The 26,960-nt window shown below is 44.7% G+C and overlaps 1 protein-coding gene across 1 annotated transcript in view; it reads right to left on the bottom strand.

The window, feature by feature from the left end:
- Positions 1 to 26,695, bottom strand: part of KDELR1 (KDEL endoplasmic reticulum protein retention receptor 1) — a 75,769-nt gene extending 49,074 nt beyond the window's left edge. The window contains exon 1 of the mRNA XM_073602754.1: positions 26,491 to 26,695. Within this exon, the coding sequence (XP_073458855.1) occupies positions 26,491 to 26,581 (91 nt within the window). The 5' untranslated portion in view covers positions 26,582 to 26,695. The remainder of the gene's footprint in view (positions 1 to 26,490) is intronic.
- Positions 26,696 to 26,960: the final 265 nt, after the last annotated feature.

Below are 26,960 nucleotides of genomic sequence, written 5' to 3' on the forward strand. Positions count from 1 at the left end.
TGTCCCCAGTGCTTTGTCCTATGCCCTACATGCAGTTTTATGTTATATATACTGTTCTTTCTGCCTGGAAACTGGAGATTGTCCATAGCAACCAAAAAGTGTCCCTTTACATCAAAAGTGGCTTTAGACCAGCTAGAAAACAGCGATAGTAAATTAGAACACTTGCAGAATTGAGCGATAGTAAATCGTGGGGAAATTTATTTTATTATTATTATTATTTTTTTTTAATTATTTATTTTTATTTATTATATTATAATTTATGTTTTTGTGTTTCAAACTTTATCATACCCGGGATATCTACTAAACTCTTGTTTGGACAGATTTAAGTGTGTTATTGTTAAGAATTACAGACCTACAATATAAAACGCCAAATTTCCATGCAAAATAATTGTACCGCTTTCAGCGCCTAAAATCCGAAATAATCATACCGCCAGGGAGGTTAAAGCTTACAATCTATAAGGGAGGGCCAAGTTATACAAAAGGGTAATAGCTGTGGGGGATGAGCTAATGGAGAAAATAGTGCAGTTGTTAGATGGAGGCAGGACAGGCTTCTCTGAAGAGGAAAGTTTTCAGGGATCACCTAAAAGTGGATAAATTTGGAGACAGTCTGACAGATTGGGGTAGGGAATTCCAGAGGATGGGCGAGGCTCGGGAGAAGTCCTGAAGGCGGATATGGGAGGAGGTGATGAGGGAGCTAGAAAGCAGGAGGTCTTGGGAGGAACGGAGAGGGCGATTAGGTTGGTATTTTTAGACTAGGCTAGTGATGTAGCTGGGGGCAGAGTTGTGGATGGCTTTGTAACTTATTGTTAGTATTTTGAATTTAATTCGTTGGGCGAGTGGCAGCCAATGGAGGGATTGGAAGAGAGGGGTAGCAGACACAGAGCGGTTTGTAAGGTGGATGAGTCTGGCAGCAGCATTCATGATGGACTGAAGGGGGATAGTCTATTTAAAAGGTAAGCCAATGAGGAGGGAGTTGCAGTAGTCAAGGCGAGAGATAACCAGGGAGTGAATCAGGAGCTTTGTGGTTTCATTGGTTAGAAAGGGACGTAGTTTAGAGATGTTGCGGAGGTTGAGGCGACAAGCTTTGGAAAGTGATTGGATGTGGGGCTGAAAGGAGAGTTCAGAATCCAGGCTAACACCCGGCACCCTGACATGTGGGGATGGGTGGATGGTTGTGCCATTGCTCTTGACAGACAAGTCAGGGGAAGAGGCACGTGGGGGAGGAAATATTATAAGCTCGGTTTTGGACAAGTTGAGTTTGAGGAAGTGGTGTGACATCCATACAGATATGTGGGTTAGTAAGTTAGTGTTGCGTGAGGAGACTGATGGAGCGAGTTGAGGGGTGGAGAGATAGATTTGTGTGTCATCAGCGCAGAAATGATATTGAAAGCCGTGAGAGGCTATCAGCTGACCCAGGGAAGAGGTGTAGATTGAAAATAAAAGAGGTCCAAGAACAGAAACTTTGGGGACCTTGACGGAGAAGGGAAGAGGAGTGGAGGAAGTAGAATTGTAAGTGACACCGAAGGTATGAGGTATGACCAGAGGTGTGTCAAAGACCACTACCCAAGTACCATACGTTGGTGCTGAACACAAGATCTGAACAAGGTAAGTCAAAGACCACCTTTAAAGGAAATTGGGATCTGCTTGCTGTCTTTGTGTATGTGTCTTTGGTATGAGGCCTTTTCTATCTGTTGCCCTGTGTGCATAACCATGACATTGTTTTTGTTGCTCTGGACTAGCTTACCAAAGTTTTATGTGTTGATCTTATCTTGGCGTCTTGCTATTCTGACTTTAGAAGCAAAAGGTCCACTTTGATTGTTAGGCATTCTTATATTCACTCATGATTAAGACACTTCCACCCCACCCTTATAACAGTATAAATTTGAGCATACTTAAAGTGGAGGGCCACCCTGAAAAAAAAAAAAAAAAAAAAAAAAAAAAAAACATTTTAAACTTACCTAAACCCTTGTTGCTAGGCAGTCTTCCTAATCTGCCTCTTCCTATTCCACGGCGTGTTCTGCTCCTCGGTGAGCAGCCCCGTTGTCTTCTGGGAACTGTGTGTGTTCCCAGAACACCACGGGGCCATTCACAGAGCGCCGCGTGCGCAGTAGGAAACTGGCAGTGAAGCTGCAAGGCTCCACTGCCTGTTTCCCTTACCTAGGATGGCGGTGCCGGGACCCGAGAGCCGAGGGACGGGTCGGCCTCAGACGGCTGACATCGTGGGCACCCAGGACAGGTAAGTACTTATTTAAAGTCAGCAGCTACAGTGTTTGTAGCTGCTGACTTTTAATTTTTTTTTTTTACGGCCGGAATCCCGCTTTAAGGGGTCAGCACATTGCTGGGGAAGCACATTGCAGGGGCTTCTATCTCTAAGTGATATGCACTTCAATCTCTGCACTTCAGCAATTGCACAAAGCAAACAAATATAGCAAACTGCACTGGAAAGCACCTAACAGACTGCAGGTGACCCTGTCTCTCTATTAAGCTCTCCTTCCACTCTGTAACATGCACTCTCTACCACTGCTTCTGACACTCATGTCCTCTCTCCTCAAACTCTCTTACCTTCACCCATCTTCTCCACCCCCTGCTTATACACATCACCCTGCCTTCTGTCCTCTCCCACTACTGCTCCTACCAACTCTTGCTCATTCGACATCCATATACTGATAAAACCTCCTGAGACATGAGTACTCTGACACATGCCCCTTCATATAAATCACATTCCCACATTACCTCCCTCACCCTCCTGTTTCTCCTAACCTCTGGTGACATATCCCCAAACCCTGGGCCACCATCGCCTGTCTTTGCCCAACGCTCCCATCCCCTACAACCTCTGGCAGGAGCCGCAACCCACAGAACTTGGTCTCTATTCCTCTTCTTTCCAAAACCAGCCCCCCCTTTTCCTGTGCCCTTTGGAATGCACGTTCTGTCTGTAACAAACTCACTGCCCTCCACGACCTCTTTATCACAAATTCCTTTAACCTACTTGCCACTACTGAAACCTGTCTTCATGAATCAGATACTACTTCTTCTGCTTCCCTCTCCCATGGGGGCCTTCTCTGGACTCACTCCCCCAGACCAAGTGGACAGAGGTGGAGTGGGAATCCTTCTAGCCCCATGCAGCACCTATCAGGTACTTCACCCACCTCCCGCTCTGACACTCTCCTTTTTTGAGGCACATTGCATTTGTCTATTCTCTCCCATTTCTCTAAGAATTGCTGTCATCTACCGGCCCCCTAGACCAGTATCAGCTTTCCTTTATGACTTCTCTGCCTGGCTACCCTACTTTCTCTCTTCTGAAATCCCCACAATTATTCTCGGTGACTTCAACATCCCTGTTAACACTAACACTACTATTACTTCTAAACTTCTCAGTCTAATCTCATCGATTGACCTGAAACAATGGATACAGGCTCCTACTCACTCCAACGGCAACACCCTTGACCTTGTCTTCTCCTATCTGTGCACTCCGTGCAACCTTTCCAACAATCCTCTCCCACTCTCTGATCACCACCTTATTAGTTTTGCTCTCTCTCTGTCTTCCACCTCCTCTCCCTCCAACCACCTAACAGTTACACGTAGAAACCTTCGCCACCTCAACCCTTCTCTTCTCTACTCTGCTACTGATCACCTCTATGACAAAATCTCACCCCTGTCCTGTCCCAACCTAGCCACTTTCATCTACAACAGCTCACTGTCTTCCTCCCTAGACAAGCTTGCCCCCCTCACTACACGCAGAATTAGGCCCCGACTGCTACAACCCTGGCAAACAGATGACACCAGAATTCTCAGGAAACGTAGCTGCGCTCTTGAGCGCCTGTGGCATAAGACTAAGTTCCAGGAAGACTTCACACAATATAAATCTGCCCTCCTAAAATACTATTCCTGCCTTCACACTGCCAAACAGACCTATTTTATCACACTCATTAACACCTTCTCATCCAGTCCACGTCAACTCTTCTCTACCTTCAACACTCTACTCTGTCCCCCACTGCCTGCACCAACTCACTCACTACCTAGGAGATCGCCAATCACTTCAAAACTAAGATTGATACAATTCATAAGGAGATCTCCAATGCGCAAAAACCTCCCCTATGCAACACCTCATGTCCACAGATACAATCATTACTTCCCTCATTCAACCCTGCTACTATTAATGAGGTTGCTAAACTTTTATCTAACACTCATCTAACCACCTGCCCCCTGGATCCTGCTCCCTCGCAAATGCTACGCTCACCCTCTGACTCAATTCTACACTCTCTAACTCACATTTTCAACCTCTCCCTCTCTAGTGGCATCTTCCCAAACTCTCTAAAACATGCACTAGTCATCCCCATATTTAAAAGGCCCTCATCTCCTTACTCGCCTTCTCCTCCAAACTTCTTGAAAGACTGGTCTACAACGACTAAGCAACCATCTGACCATGAACAAACTTCTTGATCCCCTTCAGTCCGGATTTCGCCCCCAAACACTCCACGGCATCTGCTCTCCTTAAACTCTCAAATGACCTACTAATGGCTAAAACCAGTGGACACTATTCTGTACTAATTCTCCTGGATCTCTCTGCTGCCTTTGACACAGTGGACCACCACCTCCACCTCAATAAACTCCACTCCTTTGGTCTCTGTGACTGTACTCTTCGCTGGTTCTCATCCTACCTATCCCAGCACTCCTTCAGTGTCACTTACAACTCTACTTCCTCCTCTCCCCCTCCTTTTTCTGTTGGGGTCCCCCAAGGTTCTGTTCTTGGACCTCTCCTTTTCTCAATTTACACCATCTTCCTGGGTCAGTTGATTGCCTCCCACGGCTTTAAATATCATCTCTACGCTGATGACACCCAAATCTATCTCCCCACCCCCCAGCTCTCTCCATCTGTTTCCTCACGCATTACCAACTTACTAGCAGACATATCAGCCTGGATGTCACATCACTTCCTCAAACTCAACCTATCTAAAACCGAGCTCATGATATTTCCTCCCTCAGGTGCCACTTCCCCTGATTTCTCTGTCAATATCAACAGCTCAACTATCAACCCATTCCCCAAGCCAAAGTCCTAGGTGTAATCCTGGACTCTGAACTAACCTTTCGGCCCCACATTCTATCACTATCCAAAATTTGCCACCTTAACCTGCGCAACATCTCCAAGATACGCCCCTTCCTAACCAATGTCACCACAAAGCTTCTAATCCACTCCCTGGTCATCTCCCGACTACTGCAACTCCCTCCTCATTGGCTTACCTCTAAATAGGCTATCCCCACTTTAGTCCATCATGAAAGCTGCTGCCAGGCTCATCCACCTTACAAACCGCTCAGTGTCTGCTATACCCCTCTGCCAATCCCTTCATTGGCTGCCACTCAGTCACCTAATTAAAGATACTAACTATAACTTACAAAGCCATCCACAACCTGGCCCCCAGCTACATCTCTAACCTAGTCTCAAAATACCAACCTAATCGTTATCTTCGCTCCTCCCAAGACCTCCTGCTCTCAAACTCCCTTGTCACCTCATCCCATGCTTGCCTTCAGGACTTCTCCAGTGCCTCTCCCATCCTCTGGAATGCTCTACCCCAATCCGTCCGATTTTCTCCTACTTTGTCCAGTTTCAGACGATCCCTGAAAACTCATCTCTTCAGAGAAGCCTATCTGGCCCCCACCTAACAACTGTATGTTTATCTTCTCAATCAGCACATCACCCACAGTTATTACCTCTTGTATCTCTTGACCTTCCCTCTTAGATTGTAAGCTCTAAGGAGCAGGGCCCTCTGATTCCTACTGTATTAAAGTGTATTGTATTTGTACTGTCTACCCTCAAGTTGTAAAGCGCTACGTAAACTGTTGGCGCTATATAAATCCTGTATAATAATAATAATAATAACAATAATACCCAAGTACTATACACTGGTGCTGAACACAAGATCTGCACAAGGAAAGTCAAAGACTAATACCCAAGTGATATACGTTGGTGTTAAACTAAACACAAGCTCTGCACATATATATGTCAGAGATTACCCAAAGGTTATACATTAGTGCTAAATACAAGGTCTGCACAGAGGTGTCTCAAAAGACCAATACCCAAGTGCCATACAATTGTGCTGAACACAAGGTCTGCAGAGAGATGTCAAAGACCACTACCCAAGTACCATACGTTGGTGCTATATGCTGGTGTTACACTAAACACAAGGTCTGCACAGAGGTATGTCAGAAACTACCCAAAGGCTATACATTAGTGGCAAATACAAGATCGGCACAGAGGTGTGTCAAAGATCAATACCCAAGTGCCATACGTGGGTGCTAAACACAAGGTTTGCACAGAAATGTATTGGGAACTATTACACAACTGCCATACGTTCGTACTGAACACAAGGATGTTCAGTGCATCAGATTGATATGGCACAAGCTTAGTGTTTGTTCCAACCAAATAGCTTGCCCTACATTTTGCTTTATTCTCCGGCGCAGGCAAAGTACACGGACATTTCAACAAAGTCTCTTCACAGGAAGATCCTGCATGAAGCCAATTTTGGTGCATTGTCTTTCAGCACATAGGAGGACACGCCAACACCAGCCTATGCTAACATATGTGTTATGCTAACAATAAGGCCTGTATTAGGGGCCATTCTGTACAATGACACAAGGACCACAAGCTAGAGGTGCATCACTAAAGAAGAGTCCATCGTAGCTTGAAGAGAATGACACAGTGGGGGAGATTTACTAAAACTGGTGCACTCAGAATCTGGTGCAGCTGTACATGGCAGCCAATCCGCTTCTAACTTCAGCTTGTTCAATTAAAATTCAGCAATACAACCTGGAAGCCGATTGGTTTCTATGCAGTGCTTTTGCAGATTTTGCATGCTCCTGTTTTAGTAAATAACCCCCAGTGCCTTTTTCACTTTGCAAACGAATAAACTTGCTCAACCCTAAAATAGACTGAATCTAAAAAATGCAATCCCCTCACACATCAAAGGGCTGTAAAAATGTAATGTATATATAGAATCTATTAACATTTTATTCTATATGCACCTCTTTTCATTTAGTAAGTCCATACTTGTGCATGTTATTGCATTTCAAATGAAAGCATGCTGCAACATGAACATAAACAGACTACAACAGAATAGGTGAGAATGGAAAAATCAATAAAATTATAAGGAAATACAAATTAAATTCCCAAACAATGAAAGATGGGTAGGAAATAAACAATGTAAAAATGGGAATACAATTCAGTATTTATCTATGGAAGTCGGAGTGGTGCCAAGAAAGTAATCATTGTTTCCCAGTCTCCTCTTTCTGCGGCTAATAAAAATTCAAGCTAGAGTTTGTGAAAAACAAAATTTGGAACCCTCTACAGTCCGTTTACATCCAAACACAATGTCAGTACAGCTGTTTTGATTGGAGTTCAGCTTTAAAATAATGAACCTCAGGCAAACAGCTAAATACACAGATGAAATACTTAAAAAGGATTTTGAATTTATTTCTTTCCAATTCTGAAATTTACACAGCAAAGCCTTATCTTGCATAGCAGATGATCCGTAATTCTCTGCTGCACTAAAGTAACAATTGGCCTGCCCCTTCCCTAGCCTCTGATTGGACAGCAGAAGGAAAAGAAGCAGAATGATGAGCTCAGCTCTCTGTCACTTTGCTGTCACTCTGTTCTCGCCTTCACCATGTTCTTGTTAGCCTATGAGCGCCAAATATGTAATTTACCAGCCCTTCCTTTTCTGAGTGAACACAGTAAGTGATCAGTACGATACCAATCACTCACTGTGTTCATTCATAATTGAAGCATAATAAACTGTGTTTACTCTGATTCTGATTATGAATGAACAAGGAGACTGCGCAGATCTCTTCCTGTTCATTCATTCTGTGCAGCTGAGGCTACAGAGATTGAGGTCTCAAAAGTAAGACATGAAGGGTCTGTTTAGACCACTGATATTTCACCAAAGCCCCCAACAGGGCTGCTAAATAAAATTGTAAAAAAATAAAAATAAAAAAATGTCACTGCCTTACTCACATGTCCACTGATACTGACACTGTTCACACGCCGTCCATTACTCCATTGACTGACACTGGCCACTTTTAACCACTTCAGCCCCGGAAGAATTTACCCCCTTCCTGACCAGAGCACTTTTTGCGATTCAGCACTGCGTCGCTTTAACGGACAATTGCGCGGTCGTGCGACGTTGCACCCACAAATAGAGCTTTCTTTTGGTGGTATTTGATCACCTCTGCGGTTTTTATTTTTTGCGCTATAAACAAAAAAATAAAAAAAGAAGAGCGACAATTTTGAAAAAAAAAAAGCAATTTTTTTTACTTTTTGCTATAATAAATATCCCCCAAAAATAAATATATATATATATATATATATAAAAAAAAAAAAGAATTTTTTTCTCAGTTCAGGCCGATATGTATTCTTTTACATATTTTTGGTAAAAAAAAAAAATATATATATATAATCTCACAATAAGCCTATATTGATTGGTTTGCGCAAAAGTTACAAAATAGGGGATAGATTTATGGCATTTTTATTTATTTTTTATTAGTATTGGCGGCAATCAAAGTCAGGTCACAAAATGTCAAGCACTTTTCTGCAGCAGAGAATGACATTTTGTGACCTGAATTTGGGGCCCCGTATCTCGGGGCCACTTAGTGCTAGGAACCCCAATTTTGGATATGTTGTAGTGTTAATTTCACTGTGTTAGCACACCTAATTTGGGGTTCCTGGCACCAAGTAGCCCTGAGATACGGGGCCCCAAATTTGGGTCGCAAAATGTCATCCTCTGCTCTGCAGACGCTTCTAGACGCAAACGCGGTAAAACGTCGCTAAACGCGGCATGCAAATGCGGCAAAAACGGGCATTTCTAAACGCCGGTTTCAGCTTTTAAAAACATGTGCAGCAGAGTTTGCACCGGCGTCTCGTGTGCATGAAGCCTTAAAGGGGTTGTAAAGGTATTTTTTTTATTTTTTAAAAATAACAAACATGTTATACTTACCTTCACTGTGCAGCTCGTTCTGCACAGAGTGGCCCCGAACCTGGTCTTCTGGGGTCCCTCGGCGGCTGTCTCAGCTCCTCCCCGCAATAATTAACCACCTTAATGCGAGCTCCCTCGCATGGTGGTTAGTTATTGCGGGCGCGCTCCCGTGATACAGCCGGCGGCTATAGCCGCTCGCTGTATCACTCGGCCCCGCCCCCCAGCACGCCGCGTCATTGGATGTGATTGACAGCAGCGCGAGCCAATGGCTGCGCTGCTTCCAATCCATCCACTGTAGCCAATCAGCGGCCAGGCTGAGCAGCGGAATCGAGGACGTGAACGAGCAGCCGAATTTCGAGGGGTCAGGTAAGTAAAACGGGGGGGGCTGGGGACGGCGGTATTGTTAGTAGTTTTTTCACCTTAATGCATAGAATGCATTAAGGTGAAAACATTTTTACCTTTACAACCCCTTTAAAGAAAGGATTCATTTTGAGGAATTCAATTATGATCAGGGTATTGTAATAATTCTTCTGCATATTAACTAAATATTAGGTTGTCATATATAGATATATTATTATTTGGTTGGAAATATGAAAAGCTCAATAAAGTATTGTTAACATAGATATATTTAATGCTATGTTTTGTGACTATCAATATTAATGTTAACTTCCATTAAGTAAAATGATCTGTTGTTACCAAACAATATGTGTAAAGGATTGAAAAAAAAAAAAAAAAAGAAAATAATCCATAAAAGAAAAAGGAAAATAATAAGTAATAAGAGTACATGGGAAGGCGGAACTTCAGGGTTCCAGAGGTCTGCCTGGTTTATATAAGCAGACCCCCGTTCTGCCTCTCCTGTCAATGACCGCTGATTCGCTCTTGCTGTATCCAATAACCCCCAGACCCAGAAGAAACAACAAAGTACAGGTACATTGTTTCACACAGCCGGGCCGCCCTGCCGCAGTAAATGTGCAGTGGGCTGTCGGGAAGCGGTTAATCAATAGGAGTTTACAACCACTTTAATCTCTTTCATATTGTTCAGGTAGATCGCAAAGGTTGCTGGGGGGAGCCCAAATGGCCTACAGGTATGACAATAAAATGAATGAACATTTTACAAAGCTGCAGTTTTTTTTTTCACTTGATTGCATAGGCTATTTTCTGAAAAAAAGGTGAACCTGGCCTTGAAGCATTAGGTGTGCTTATTCTTTCTCGCAGTCTGATCATATGGTATAGGCTTCTCAATTGTCCTCTCTCAATTAGGAAAAGTAAGGGGTTGAACATTCTGTTTGGCAAAAAAAAAAAAAATCACAAAATATCACCCTCCAACCAAAATGATATAAACAATTTAGTTGGATATCTTCTTTAATGCAATGCAGGACAATGGAACACTGATCAGAAACAGGTCATTGTATTTCTTTTAAAAAATCAACAATATAATACTAAAAGAATGGCTGATTTGAGCTGACAGCACCTTACTGCCCTTATATTTATGGTCCCAGTAAATCAGAGAAATACAATCAGCTAGTAGTACTGAAAACCTTTCATCTGTGAATAATGTCAAATTACAGCTCTCCTAGACAATCCTTGAATGACACCAGAGGGAACCTTTCTGGGAAAAATCTCATAAGATTCACAGCTGCCGTACTTCCGGCGTACATCTACTTCATAGTATGATGTACTACGAGTTGTTAAGATATTTTACGGTACACCAGCTAATGCAGAACATTTTTACTTTTGAATTCAAAGCACACAATGCGGAGCTGAGTCCCTCAACAATATAATGGACCAAGCTCTCCGGTCGTTGGTCAGATGTTTATTGGTCACAATTCTAAACTATACCATGTCTACATGCCAGCTGTCAGTCATGGAGGACTACAAGTATGACCTACATATACTCTAGTAATACAGTATATAATCCCGCAGGACAATATAAACCTGTTTTAATAAACTCTAGATCTTGCCATGGACTACCTGCTGTGTCATATAACACAAGGTGCAGGTTCGGTGGTCCCCGTTCTTCTAGCCGCTAAAGGATATTACAGCAATACTGGCATAGATCTTCCAATTAAGCAGTCTTCAGGGGGAGCTTCACCCTATCTAACACCCATGGTCCTACTGGTAGCTAATCTTTGGAATTTTTTTTTGTGCAAGTACCTTTTCTTTTTTCTTTTTTTTGTGTTTACATTTCCGCCACTTCTGACCCCTCGTCATCTCCCGTTGACTCCTGGGATATCAGCGACTTCAATCCCATGAGTCAACGGGCATCCGCATTAAGGCGATGGAAGGGAGAGTTTGGTGCCATTTTTGAAAGGTGGACTCGCTGTTGTAACTATACAGGGTACCAAGCAGTGGCAACAGCAGTAGGAGTGTGAGCGGGATTGGTAAACAGAGGTGGTTTTGGTGCTTTGTGGCATAGCACTGTGAATAGGGGCACTCAATGCTTCCGCCTTCCACTTTGTTGACAAGTTGCCATAGCTACATAACACCAGGGCGGGGACTTCCGCAGACACTGCCATTGCTATGGCAACTTCTCAACAACAATGTGCGCCGCACATGCGTGAGATCAGGATGTTCACGCTGGATAGCCAGTTGCACAAAATACAGAAAGAGAGGGCTGGCAGCTTCAGATGCCAGCAGATGATATGGCTGCCACCAGCTGTTCTAGAATCACAGTTCTGGAATGGAATTATATACACTATATTGTCAAAAGTATTGGGACACATGGCTTTACATGCATATGAACTTTAATGGCATTCCAGTCTTAGTCCATAGGGTTCAATATTACATAGTTAGTCAGGTTGAAAAAAGACACAAGTCCATCTAGTTCAACCATAAAATATTGAGTTAGCCCACCCTTTGCAGGTATAACAGCTTCAACGCTTCTGGGAAGGCTGTTTAGGAGTGTGTCTATGGGAATGTTTGACCATTCTCGCCAGAAGAGCATTTGTGAGGTCAGGCAGTGATGTTGGACGAGAAGGCCTGGCTCGCAGTTTCTGCTCTAATTCAGCCCAAAGGTGTTCTATCAGGTTGAAGCCAGGACACTGTGCAGGCCAGTCAAGTTCCTCCAACCCAAACTCGAACAACAGCATGAGTACGCCGTCCCTTCAGGGTGCATGCGTGATACGTCGGTATATCTCCTAAACAGTGCAGGTTTAGGAGATGTTCATTTTACCTACAGGTAAGCTTTATTATAAGCTTACCTGTAGGTAGAAGTAGCAGAAAATATGTTACTACCACTTTAAAGCAGAATTAACATCCCACTGTAAAAAAAACTACGAGCAGGCAGGCTTTTCTTGCAGAAGAGACATGCACGGTCTCTTCTGCAATAAAATGCACAGTGCTGGGCCGGTCTCCGAGTGCCGGGATGACAGCCTCCTGCGCAAGCGCAGAAGTGACGTCATCCCCCGCCGGCCAATGCAGAAGTCCAAAGACTGACACTCAGAAGAAGATGTCAGCACAGGACCGTTGAACAGGTAGGCATAGACACTTTAGTTCCACTTTAAAGCAGAACTCCGAGATTTTCAAAAAATCCCCCATTAGTACACCCCCCCACAAAACACTAAACAGTTATTACATTTGTGAAATTTATTACCGTTTAAGAGATATGACTGATTGAATTTTCAGGAAATCAGCTCTGTGATTCAAAATAACAGCCTGTATTCTGGCAAAGAGGAGGTGTTAGAAGAGTGATTGCATCATATCCTCTTCTCTCTCTCTAACTGTAATCAGACTACATTTCCCATGAATCCTTGGGAGAGGAGTGAATATGGAAGGGTACACTAGGCTTGTACATGTACACTTCAACATAAATCACACCCCTCATTCTGCAGCCAGCGCAAGCCATACATAACACACGCTGTGATAGGTTACAGCCTTATAAATGCAAACCAGTGCAACGTGTCAGGGACCACCAGAGCCGCGTATGAGTCCCACTAGTGCCTCATACCAGTCCCTTATGTCAGTTGAACCAGGGCCTCATACCAGTGCAGAACGGGGATTATTATCAGTAATCAGTTGTATGACACAGCGGAGATCTCCTGCTGTGTCAGTTATAGTATACGAGAACATAGATCGCTCCTGCCATTATGATTGACAGCGCACTGTGCCAATAATGGCACAATGGGCACAGTGTGCTGTCAATCATAACGGCGTGAGGCGGGGCATCAGCAATCCATGTTCTTGTATACTTTAACTGACACAATGGGAGATCACCGTTATTTATAATAATCCCCGTTCTGCACGGAGATAGCAGGCGGGGGGGGCAGAGTGGAGGGGCAGGCCACCAGGCAGGGAGGAGGAGGCAGGAGGAGAGAGAAGAAGGAGGACACCTCCTCTACGGGCGGCACAGACCGGGGGCTGCGAGACCCCCTCCACCCACTACAGGTAATAGAACTCCCTGCTTGGCTTTCAGAGGACTACAAGGAGGCTGAGCACAGGAGAGGGATAGAAGCCATCGGTCTTACAAACAGAATGTCAGCAGGCAATAATGGTTTTTCAGTAAGTTCATCAGCTTATTACAGAGGAACTACAGAGCTCAGAAGAACATGGATGGCAAAGTTGGTGAAGGTAAAAGATCAGCAACAAGGACATGGAAAAATAAAATTTGGGCGGAGTTCTGCTTTAACCACAGTTCTGGCGGCATCCTGTTCCTACATCCCAGATAGCAAGGATAACTTGCCACAAATTTGTTGCAGTGTTGAATCTTAAGTCTGTTAACTTGGTGCACATTTTCACTGGCAAGTTGTACACTTGCAGAGCACTTGAAGCACAAGTTCTAGTTCACACTTTTCCAAATTTGTAGCAAATTTGTGTGGCAAGTCTCTAGCAAGAGTAAAAATTGCAGTGGTGAGTCTACAACAAGAGCTCTGCAAGTCTACAGCATGAAAATTCAGCCACAGTGACCCCTGTGGTGGGATGACTATTGCACAATATAACTGAACGAGAACTTGCAGCAGACTTGTAGAATGTTTGCAAAGAAAGTTGATCTGGAGTAATGCAATGCAGACTTGCTGAAATTGTGCAACAAACTTATAAAGCCTGGCAAGTCTAACAATACCTTAGTCATTTTCAAACTTGCAGCTCAATTGCTTGCTATCTGGGATGCTGTTAGCCCCTATTCAATCCTATGGCTGGATCTACTCCCCTTGATGGCTGGGGCCACCACAAGTATAGAGCAAGCCATAGTAATAAATTAAGGGAGCAGTAACAATGTGCAGCACGTGTGGATGTAGATGAGACCTTGATGTGTAAAGGGTGAGAGTCTCCAGGCATGGATTGGGACCTTGTTGTGTAAAGGGTGAGAGTCTCCAGGCATGGATTGGGACCTTGTTGTGTAAAGGGTGAGAGTCTCCAGGCGTGGATAGGGCCTTGTTGTATAAAGGGTGAGAGTCTCCAGGTATGGATGGGACCTGGTGTAAAGGGTGAGAGGCTCCAGGTATGGATGGGACCTTGTTGTGTAAAGGGTGAGAGGCTCCAGGTATGGATGGGACCTTGTTGTGTAAAGGGTGAGAGGCTCCAGGTATGGATGGGACCTTGTTGTGTAAAGGGTGAGAGGCTCCAGGTATGGATGGGACCTTGTTGTGTAAAGGGTGAGAGGCTCCAGGTATGGATGGGACCTTGTTGTGTAAAGGGTGAGAGGCTCCAGGTATGGATGGGACCTTGTTGTGTAAAGGGTGAGAGGCTCCAGGTATGGATGGGACCTTGTTGTGTAAAGGGTGAGAGGCTCCAGGTATGGATGGGACCTTGTTGTGTAAAGGGTGAGAGGCTCCAGGTATGGATGGGACCTTGTTGTGTAAAGGGTGAGAGGCTCCAGGTATGGATGGGACCTTGTTGTGTAAAGGGTGAGAGGCTCCAGGTATGGATGGGACCTTGTTGTGTAAAGGGTGAGAGGCTCCAGGTATGGATGGGACCTTGTTGTGTAAAGAGTGAGTCTCCAGGTATGGATGGGACCTTGTTGTGTAAAGGGTGAGAGGCTCCAGGTATGGATGGGACCTTGTTGTGTAAAGGGTGAGAGGCTCCAGGTATGGATGGGACCTTGTTGTGTAAAGGGTGAGAGGCTCCAGGTATGGATGGGACCTTGTTGTGTAAAGGGTGAGAGGCTCCAGGTATGGATGGGACCTTGTTGTGTAAAGGGTGAGAGGCTCCAGGTATGGATGGGACCTTGTTGTGTAAAGGGTGAGAGGCTCCAGGTATGGATGGGACCTTGTTGTGTAAAGAGTGAGTCTCCAGGTATGGATGGGACCTTGTTGTGTAAAGGGTGAGAGGCTCCAGGTATGGATGGGACCTTGTTGTGTAAAGGGTGAGAGGCTCCAGGTATGGATGGGACCTTGTTGTGTAAAGGGTGAGAGGCTCCAGGTATGGATGGGACCTTGTTGTGTAAAGGGTGAGAGGCTCCAGGTATGGATGGGACCTTGTTGTGTAAAGGGTGAGAGGCTCCAGGTATGGATGGGACCTTGTTGTGTAAAGGGTGAGAGGCTCCAGGTATGGATGGGACCTTGTTGTGTAAAGGGTGAGAGGCTCCAGGTATGGATGGGACCTTGTTGTGTAAAGGGTGAGAGGCTCCAGGTATGGATGGGACCTTGTTGTGTAAAGAGTGAGTCTCCAGGTATGGATGGGACCTTGTTGTGTAAAGGGTGAGAGGCTCCAGGTATGGATGGGACCTTGTTGTGTAAAGGGTTAGAGGCTCCAGGTATGGATAGGACCTTGTTGTGTAAAGGGTGAGAGGCTCCAGGCGTGGATAGGACCTTGTTGTGTAAAGGGTGAGAGGCTCCAGGCGTGGATAGGGCCTTGTTGTGTAAAGGGTGAGAGGCTCCAGGCGTGGATGGGACCTTGCTGTGTAAAGCGTGAGAGGCTCCAGGCATGGATGGGACCTTGTTGTATAAAGGGTGAGAGGCTCCAGGCATGGATGGGACTTTGTTGTATAAAGGGTGAGAGGCTCCAGGCATGGATGGGACCTTGTTGTGTAAAGGGTGAGAGGCTCCAGGCATGGATGGGACCTTGTTGTGCAAAGAGTGATATGCTCCAGGCGTTGATGGGGCCTTGTTCTGGAACGGGTGAGAGGCTCCAGGCAGAGTCGCACTGTGATAAGTATTTGTGACTTCCATTGGGGGTCGGGGGGCTGGTGTACTTAAAAGCTTTTAATTCAGTCTGTGCAGAAAAGGCTAATGGAACAAAACAAAGGAGAGAAAAAGCCTCAATAGGTGCAGTTTCATTCACACCACTTGTGTAAAATTCTTGCTACCTAGCCATGTCATCTGACCTTACACCTCGACTTATCAAAGACTGACGCCATCAGTAACCAGTCAGGTATGATACCTACTATTTTCTCCTCCACTACCTCAAATTTTTACACATTAGCCCAACTGCCATTTATGTCCACTGAAATATTTTTTTGTTCTTTAAAGCTGAACTCTGGGGAAAATTCAAAACTAGCCTTACACTGGAGCTCCCTCCCACACTGAAATCGATTATTTTTGAGTCGGGTACCATCAAAATTAGGAGTCCTTACATTATCCCTCGCTCCTACATGCCTTCTCTTCTCCATATCACCGGTCCCCCAAAACTGCTGCTCTTTGACGCCCCATCGGTCGCATTCAGACATCATCATATATGATGCCAAGGGCCCACTCATAAAATGCAGCGTTGGAGGGAAGAATAGAATGCCAGTGGCAAGAGATTACATAGTACAAAAAGAAGCATTTAACTCCTACAGGTTGGGGGGGGGGGGCTGGGGGGGCACTTGCAAGGTTACCTGAAATTTCCCCGGAGTTCCCCTTTAACAAAACAAAAAACAAACTATATAAAACAATAATGATCTGGAACTCAAGAGGCTTTGTATTGCTTTTCCATCTTGTTTAATTAAAAAAGAGCAGTCAATTCTATCAGTAATTGTTTTTCTTACACAAGAATTCAATTATCCCTACCATTTTACTTGTTTGTATCCTGTCAAAACTGAACGTCTTGTAAAATAATTAGTTTGTATATAACAGCCCTAACAATAACACACATATCAGTCTGCATGTCTAATGATGCTACAACATGAAGAAGTACAAAACACAAAATAAAAGACTAACTACTTCTATTAATTCTGCTTTCATTACATGTAATGGATGGAGACCCCATTAATGTGCAAAGCTACCCCTATAATGTGAAATTGATCCAAAAAAAAAAAAAAAAGGGATTTAAAGCAGAGATGCTCTACGTTAAATTACAACCATCATGAGAAAAAAATATTTGGGTGGACGCTGCTGACCTTTCCTGGAAATTAGAGATACACCAAAATCCCCCCCCGTACTCGCTGTCACGTTTTAAACTCAGCGTGGCCGTACATCCGCGTCATTCCTTCACACAGCTCCATGTGTGTGGATGAACTACAAGCCCCAGCATCCCTTGTGGCTGTTGGCTTGTAGTTCATTGATTTCTTCCAGTCAGTGTCTCTGCCTGTCATTTATTATTTTATTTCTAAAAGGTGAATTTATCCTTTAAACCAAGGGTCGGCAACCAACAGCCTGCACCCGGCCGCACCGCTAGATGTCCGGCCTGACAGCGACCCCATCTCACCTGGCGATAGGGACCCCATCTCCCCTGGCGACAGGGACCCCCATCTCCCCTGGCGACAGGGACCCCCATCTCCCCTGGCGACAGGGACCCCCATCTCCCCTGGCGACAGGGACCCCCATCTCCCCTGGCGACAGGGACCCCCATCTCCCCTGGCGACAGGGACCCCCATCTCCCCTGGCGACAGGGACCCCCATCTCCCCTGGCGACAGGGACCCCATCTCCAGACCATGCTGGCTGGCAGGGCTGGCGTCACCCACCCTTGGGTGCCAGGATAGGGGAGGGGGCAGTAAAATCCAAATCCCCAGCCACATGCTCCCTCAGGGTGAACTGGCTTTATATTAGTGAAGCACCTTAAAGTGAGTTAAACCTGTACTGTTATTATTATTATCTTCTTTCATTAGCAGGTGAATGCGGCCCTCCATGCATTCACATCCATTGAATCCGGCCCTTAAGTGGAAAAAGGTTGCTGATTCCTGCTTTAAACAAACACAATAAACCTCCTAAAAAGCATTGTGCATTAAATTAAAACAATACCTAATATTAATCCTAAATATATCACAATATTTTATATCACAGTCCAGTAAAGTGCTTTGATTTTCAGAGTGCGTGTTCAGATCTTAACCACTTGCCCTTTTTACCCCCCTTCATGACCAGGTCATTTTTTGCCTCTGCGCTACTTTAATTGACAATTGTGCGGTCATGTAACACTGTACCCAAATGATTTTTTTTCCCCCTCAAATAGAGCTTTCTTTTGGTGGTATTTGATCATGTCTGCGGTTTTTATTTTTTTACGGTATAAACAAACAAAAGACTGAAGATTTAAAAAAAAACAAAAAAAAAAAAAACTCAATACTTTTTACTTTCTGCTAAAAAACATATTCAAAAAATAAAAAAAAAGGTAGGCCAATATGTATTCTGCTACATATTTTTTGTAAAACAAATCCCATTAACCATATATTGATTGGTTTGCGTGAAAGTTACCGCGTCTACAAACTGTGGGATATATACAGGAATTTTTATTTTATTTTTACTAGTAATGGCGGTGATCAGCGACTTATACAAGGACTGTGATATTGCGGCAGGCAATCTGACACTAACATTTTGTGGGAACCAGCGACACTAATACAGTGATCAGTGCTAAAAATATACAAGGTCACTGTACTAATGACACTGGCTGGGAAGGGGTTAACATCAGGGGCGATCAAAGGGTTAAACGTGTGCCTAACCAGTGCTTGGTGCATTCACTCTGTGAGGTTTTTACTAAGGGATGAGCTTTGCAGGGAAACAAAAATGGCACATCCTCGCCAGCAGGACAGAGCTTTGTGTTCTTTACCCAATTCAGCTCCAGAGCAATTTTTTTTTTCTTTGTTGCATACATGTAATAATCCACATTTTTGGCAATAAAATTACATACACCCCCAGAACATTATATATTTTCTGAAAGCAGAGGCCCTGTAGAAAAAGAAAAGTGACAGTTGCAAATTTTTGTTGCACGTGATATTTGCGCAACTGTTTTTTAAACGCATATTTCCCGGAAAAAATATGATTAAATGATTTTTAGTGCAAAATCACACCATATAATACCCATTTTTGGTTAAAATATAAAAGTTGAGGTTGCATCGAGTAAATAGATACCTAACATTCCATGTTCTAAAATTGCCCGCGACATTGCCAAAAACTATGGTGTCCAATAATCACCATACACGACACTTTAAAAGCTAATTTTGGCTCCGCTCACATCTGAGCGATCCGAATCGCGGACGGAATCGCCATGATTCCCGCCCACAATTTGAAATAGCGGCAAACCGCGGGATGCCCGTGCGATCCCCGTCACTGCTAATGGCACCCCGATCGCGGCCTGATTTTGCCGCAATTGTCACCCCGATGAATCGACATAAAATCACGCAAACAGAATTGTGGGAAGACTGTTGCCCAAAAGAAATACAAGAACTTCTTTTGGGCGTCCCGCGATTCTGTTTACACAATTTTACCGCGATTTGGTTTGCTCAGATGTGAACGGAGCCTTACAGTTAACTAGGAGCTCTTGTGCTAGAATTATTGTTCTCACTCTGACGTTCGGAATGTCATATGTGGTGTGACCGCGGTTTACATACACGTACGCACCCTGGTCGTGCGTTTGCGCAGGGCAACAGGGGTTTTGAGAATGTTTTTATATATATATATATATATATATATATATATATATATATATATATATATATATATATATATATATAAACAATTTATTTATTATCAGTTTCTTTTATTATTACTTTTTTCTTTATTTTTACATGATTGCTATCACAAGGGGTTAATAAACCCCTATGTGATAACATTTGGAGGTGACAGGCACCCCAACATCTCCCCTGCTCTTCACATCATCTAACCAATCACAGATCGGCTTGGTTAGAAGTGTCCCCTGGCTGTACTGGCCAAAAAAGGGTGCATAGTGGCGGGGGGTGCATAGGTGGTGCGATTTTCTTTCCTGAAACTATAGGTTGCAGGAAAGAAAAATCGACTGATCCCCCCAATCAATACTGAATCTCTCTCCTGGAGCTATTGTGTTCTCCCAGCGGGGGAGCGCACAGTAATTATTTCTAGTGGTTATAGCTGCTGGCAATAACTGCATGGAAAATCCAACAGACTGGTAGTGCCCAAGGGGAGTGTTAGATGTATTAGCAGATTTAGAGTGACTAATTAAAGCCAGGCTGCAGATAACACTTTTAGATGTCTTACAGTAACATTTTTTTTCCTTTTGGGAGAGAAAAAGTTTTACATCAATGTATAAATAAAAACTGATCATAGAAAGCACCCCTGTCAGTGGTAAATGGTTTTTCTCTTCCATAGAACGGTCACTTTTGCTGGACAGATTGGTCTGTTTAAGGATGTTAAAAAATAACAGATTGCTGGCCAGATCACCAGGGGAAAAAAAAAAAAAAAAAGGAAAAACGCCTGAAAAAGAAAACTAAGGCAGCTATCACTCTGGGAAGGTGTATGGAAATATATTACATTTCTGATTTCGGGTTTATTAGAGCTTCGCAGCGGAGCTCCAGACACAATAATAATTCAGCTCTCTAACCATTTTTACATACATTACTCCAATGTATTTTATTACATGCAAGTATCAGAATACTGCTGTGTCTGTACAGCAGAGCTCAGACTTGGGGGAGGAAGGAGCCAATCTGGTGTGCTGCACTACAAGGAACAGGCCAATGGGAGGAGAGAGCAGAGTGACAGAGCCCCCCAGTCTGCTGATTCTTTCCTGATCCACTCACCAGCCAGGGGAGGGACATGGCCTGTTAGTGTTATTTAACTGCAGCAGAAAATAAATCAGGTCCCCTGTCCTTATAGAGATGACTGAGCTGTGTGAATCTTGGAATTGGATGGACAGAAATCACAGCGCCCCCCCCCCCCCCCAGTATCCATACATTCATCTATATACCCCCCCAGTATCCATACAGTCATCTATATACCCCCCCCCCAGTATCCATACATTCATCTATATACCCCCCCAGTGTCCATACATTCATCTATATACCCCCCCCCAGTGTCCATACATTCATCTATATACCCCCCCCCCCAGTGTCCATACATTCATCTATATACCCCCCCCCCCCAGTGTCCATACATTCATCTATATACCCCCCCCCAGTGTCCATACATTCATCTATATACCCCCCCCCCCCGTGTCCATACATTCATCTATATACCCCCCCAGTGTCCATACATTCATCTATATACCCCCCCCCAGTGTCCATACATTCATCTATATACCCCCCCCAGTGTCCATACATTCATCCATATACCCCCCCCAGTGTCCATACATTCATCCATATACCCCCCCCCCCCAGTGTCCATACATTCATCTATATACCCCCCCCAGTGTCCATACATTCATCTATATACCCCCCCCAGTGTCCATACATCCATCTATATACCCCCCCAGTGTCCATACATTCATCTACATACCCCCCCAGTGTCCATACATTCATCTATATACCACCCCAGTGTCCATACATTCATCTATATACCCCCCAGTGTCCATACATTCATCTATATAGCCCCCAATGTCCATAGATTAACCTATATACCCCCCCCCCAGTGTCCATACATTCATCTATACACCCCCCCAGTGTCCATACATTCATCTTTATACCCCCCAGTGTCCATACACTCATCTATATACCCCCCAGTGTCCATACATTCACCTATATACCCCCCAGTGTCCATACATTCACCTATATACCCCCCTAGTGTCCATACATTCATCTATATACCCCCCTAGTGTCCATACATTCATCTATATACCCCCCCCAGTGTCCATACATTCATCTATATACCCCTCCCCCGTGTCCATACATTCATCTATATACCCCCCCCCCCCCCCCCCCCAGTGTCCATACATTCAAATATTCAAATATTGGGACATCAACACAATTCTAATCTTTTCGGCTCTATACACCACCACAATGGATTTGAAATGAAACAATATGTGCCTTAACTGCAGACTTTCAGCTTTAATTTGAGTGTATTTACATCCAAATCAGATGAACGGTGTAGGAATTACAACAGTTTATATATGTGCCTCCCACTTTTTAAGGGACCAAAAGTAATGGGACAGATTAACAATCATCCAAACTTTTACTTTTTAATACTTGGTTGCAAATCCTTTACAGTCAATTACAGCCTGAAGTCTGGAACTCATAGACATCACCAGACGTTGGGTTTCATTCCTGGTGATGCTCTGCCAGGCCTCTACTGCAACTGTCTTCAGTTCCTGCGTGTTCTTGGGGCATTCTCCCTTCAGTTTTGTCTTCAGCAAGTGAAATGCATGCTCAATCGGATTCAGGTCAGGTGATTGACTTGGCCATTGCATAACATTCCACTTCTTTCCCTTAAATACCTGCTTTGGTTGCTTTCGCAGTATGCTTCGGGTCATTGTCCATCTGCACTGTGAAGCGCCGTCCAATGAGTTCTGAAGCATTTTGCTGAATATGAGCAGATAATATTGCCCGAAACTTCAGAATTCATCCTGCTGCTTTTGTCAGAAGTCACATCATCAATAAATACAAAAGAACCAGTTCCATTGGCAGCCATACATGCCCACGCCATGACACTACCACTACCATGCTTCACTGATGAGGTGGCATGCTTCGGATCATGAGCAGTTCCTTTCCTTCGCCATACTCTTCTCTTCCCATCACTCTGGTACAAGTTGATTTTGGTCTCATCTGTCCATAGGATGTTGTTCCAGAACTGTGAAGGCTTTTTTAGATGTTGTTTGCCAAACTCTAATCTGGCCTTCCTGTTTTTGAGGCTCACCAATGGTTTACATCTTGTGGTGAACCCTCTGTATTCACTCTGGTGAAGTCTTCTCTTGATTGTTGACTTTGACACACATACACCTACCTCCTGGAGAGTGTTCTTGATCTGGCCAACTGTTGTGAAGGGTGTTTTCTTCACCAGGGAAAGAAATCTTCGGTCATCCACCACAGTTGTTTTCTGTGGTCTTCTGGGTGTTTTGGGGTTGCTGAGCTCACCGGTGCGTTCTTTCTTTTTAAGGATGTTCCAAACAGTGTATTTGGCCACATCTAATGTTTTTGCTATCTCTCTGATGGGTTTGTTTTGTTTTTTCAGCCTAATGATGGCTTGCTTCACTGATAGTGACAGCTCTTTGGATCTCATATTGAGAGTTGACAGCAACAGATTCCAAATGCAAATAGCACACTTGAAATGAACTCTGGACCTTTTTATCTGTTCCTTGTAAATGGGATAATGAGGGAATAACATACATCTGGGCATGGAACAGCTGAGCAGCCAATTGTCCCATTACTTTTGGTCCCTTAAAACGTGGGAGGCACATATACAAACTGTTGTAATTCCTACACTGTTCACCTGATTTGGATGTAAATACCCTCAAATTAAAGCTGAAAGTCTGCAGTTAAAGCACATTGTGTTTGTTTCATTTCAAATCCATTGTGGTGGTGTATAGAGCCAAAAAGATTAGAATTGTGTCGATGTCCCAATATTTATGGACCTGACTGTACATACCCCCCAGTGTCCATACATTCATCTATATACTCCCCCCCCCCCCAGTGTCCATACATCCATCTATATACCCCCCCCCCCAGTGTCCATACATCCATCTATATACTCCCCCCAGTGTCCATACATCCATCTATATACCCCCCCCAGTGTCCATACATCCATCTATATACCCCCCCCCCAGTGTCCATACATCCATCTATATACTCCCCCCAGTGTCCATACATCCATCTATATACTCCCCCCAGTGTCCATACATCCATCTATATACTCCCCCCAGTGTCTATACATTCATCTATATACTCCCCCCCCCCAGTGTCCATACATTCATCTATATACCCCCCAGTGTCCATACATCCATCTATATACCCCCCCCAGTGTCCATACATTCATCTATATACTCCCCCCCCCAGTGTCCATACATTCATCTATATACTCCCCCCCCCCAGTGTCCATACATTCATCTATATACTCCCCCCCAGTGTCCATACATTCATCTATATACTCCCCCCCAGTGTCCATACATTCATCTATATACCCCCCCCCCCCAGTGTCCATACATTCATCTATATACTCCCCCCAGTGTCCATACATTCATCTATATACTCCCCCCAGTGTCCATACATCCATCTATATACTCCCCCCAGTGTCCATACATTCATCTATATACTCCCCCCCAGTGTCCATACATTCATCTATATACTCCCCCCCAGTGTCCATACATTCATCTATATACTCCCCCCCAGTGTCCATACATTCATCTATATACTCCCCCCCAGTGTCCATACATTCATCTATATACTCCCCCCAGTGTCCATACATTCATCTATATACTCCCCCCCAGTGTCCATACATTCATCTATATACTCCCCCCCAGTGTCCATACATTCATCTATATACTCCCCCCCCCCCCAGAGTCCATACATTCATCTATATACTCCCCCCCCAGTGTCCATACATTCATCTATATACTCCCCCCCAGTGTCCATACATTCATCTATATACTCCCCCCCAGTGTCCATACATTCATCTATATACTCCCCCCCCCCCCCCAGTGTCCATACATTCATCTATATACTCCCCCCCCAGTGTCCATACATTCATCTATATACTCCCCCCCAGTGTCCATACATTCATCTATATACTCCCCCCCAGTGTCCATACATTCATCTATATACTCCCCCCCCCCCAGTGTCCATACATTCATCTATATACTCCCCCCCCCAGTGTCCATACATTCATCTATATACTCCCCCCCAGTGTCCATACATTCATCTATATACTCCCCCCCAGTGTCCATACATTCATCTATATACTCCCCCCCCCCCAGTGTCCATACATTCATCTATATACCCCCCCCCCCAGTGTCCATACATTCATCTATATACTCCCCCCCCAGTGTCCATACATTCATCTATATACCCCCCCCCCAGTGTCCATACATTCATCTATATACTCCCCCCAGTGTCCATACATTCATCTATATACTCCCCCCCAGTGTCCATACATTCATCTATATACTCCCCCCCAGTGTCCATACATTCATCTATATACTCCCCCCCAGTGTCCATACATTCATCTATATACTCCCCCCCAGTGTCCATACATTCATCTATATACTCCCCCCCAGTGTCCATACATTCATCTATATACTCCCCCCCAGTGTCCATACATTCATCTATATACTCCCCCCCAGTGTCCATACATTCATCTATATACTCCCCCCCAGTGTCCATACATTCATCTATATACTCCCCCCCAGTGTCCATACATTCATCTATATACTCCCCCCCAGTGTCCATACATTCATCTATATACTCCCCCCCCCCCCCAGAGTCCATACATTCATCTATATACTCCCCCCCCAGTGTCCATACATTCATCTATATACTCCCCCCCAGTGTCCATACATTCATCTATATACTCCCCCCCAGTGTCCATACATTCATCTATATACTCCCCCCCCCCCCCAGTGTCCATACATTCATCTATATACTCCCCCCCCAGTGTCCATACATTCATCTATATACTCCCCCCCAGTGTCCATACATTCATCTATATACTCCCCCCCAGTGTCCATACATTCATCTATATACTCCCCCCCCCCAGTGTCCATACATTCATCTATATACTCCCCCCCCCAGTGTCCATACATTCATCTATATACTCCCCCCCAGTGTCCATACATTCATCTATATACTCCCCCCCAGTGTCCATACATTCATCTATATACTCCCCCCCCCCCAGTGTCCATACATTCATCTATATACCCCCCCCCCCAGTGTCCATACATTCATCTATATACTCCCCCCCCCAGTGTCCATACATTCATCTATATACCCCCCCCCCCCAGTGTCCATACATTCATCTATATACTCCCCCCAGTGTCCATACATTCATCTATATACTCCCCCCCAGTGTCCATACATTCATCTATATACTCCCCCCCAGTGTCCATACATTCATCTATATACTCCCCCCCAGTGTCCATACATTCATCTATATACTCCCCCCCAGTGTCCATACATTCATCTATATACTCCCCCCCAGTGTCCATACATTCATCTATATACTCCCCCCCAGTGTCCATACATTCATCTATATACTCCCCCCCAGTGTCCATACATTCATCTATATACTCCCCCCCAGTGTCCATACATTCATCTATATACCCCCCCCCCCCCCCAGTGTCCATACATTCATCTATATACTCCCCCCCAGTGTCCATACATTCATCTATATACTCCCCCCCCCCCCCATCTGATCACAACTTCCCCCACCCCAGGGACATCAGAGCAGTGCTGGGCCGCCCCGGGCTCTCTGATGATGTGGAAGTGCTGAGCTCTGCGCGCACGGCATGCTGGGAGTTGTAGTTCCCACCGGGCGGAGCGGGTAACATTGCAGGGAGTGGGTGAGCTCTTACCAGCACAGGAGCGAGACTTCCAGATCTTCAATAGAAGGATGATGATGGCGGACAGATGGGAGATATCCCCCAGGAACCTGAAGATGTTCATTGTGGTGGGGAGAGGATGGGCCGGGGATCCGTGTGTACTGAGTGTTAGTAGGCCTCGTCTGAGGGAGGGGAGAGAGAGAGGAGGGGGAGGGGAGATCTACTACTACCGGGATAATGTCTGCACTTCCCTACAGGAACCAGGAACTCACATCACACACCCCGTACTCCCAGTATACACATACCCTGTACTCCCAGTATACACATCACACACCCCGTACTCCTAGTATACACATACCCTGTACTCCCAGTATACACATACCCTGTACTCCCAGTATACACATCACACACCCCGTACTCCCAGTATACACATACCCTGTACTCCCAGTATACACATCACACACCCCGTACTCCTAGTATACACATACCCTGTACTCCCAGTA

The sequence above is a fragment of the Aquarana catesbeiana genome, linkage group LG10 (genome assembly GCF_042186555.1).
Source record: "Aquarana catesbeiana isolate 2022-GZ linkage group LG10, ASM4218655v1, whole genome shotgun sequence".
NCBI lineage: Eukaryota > Metazoa > Chordata > Amphibia > Anura > Ranidae > Aquarana > Aquarana catesbeiana.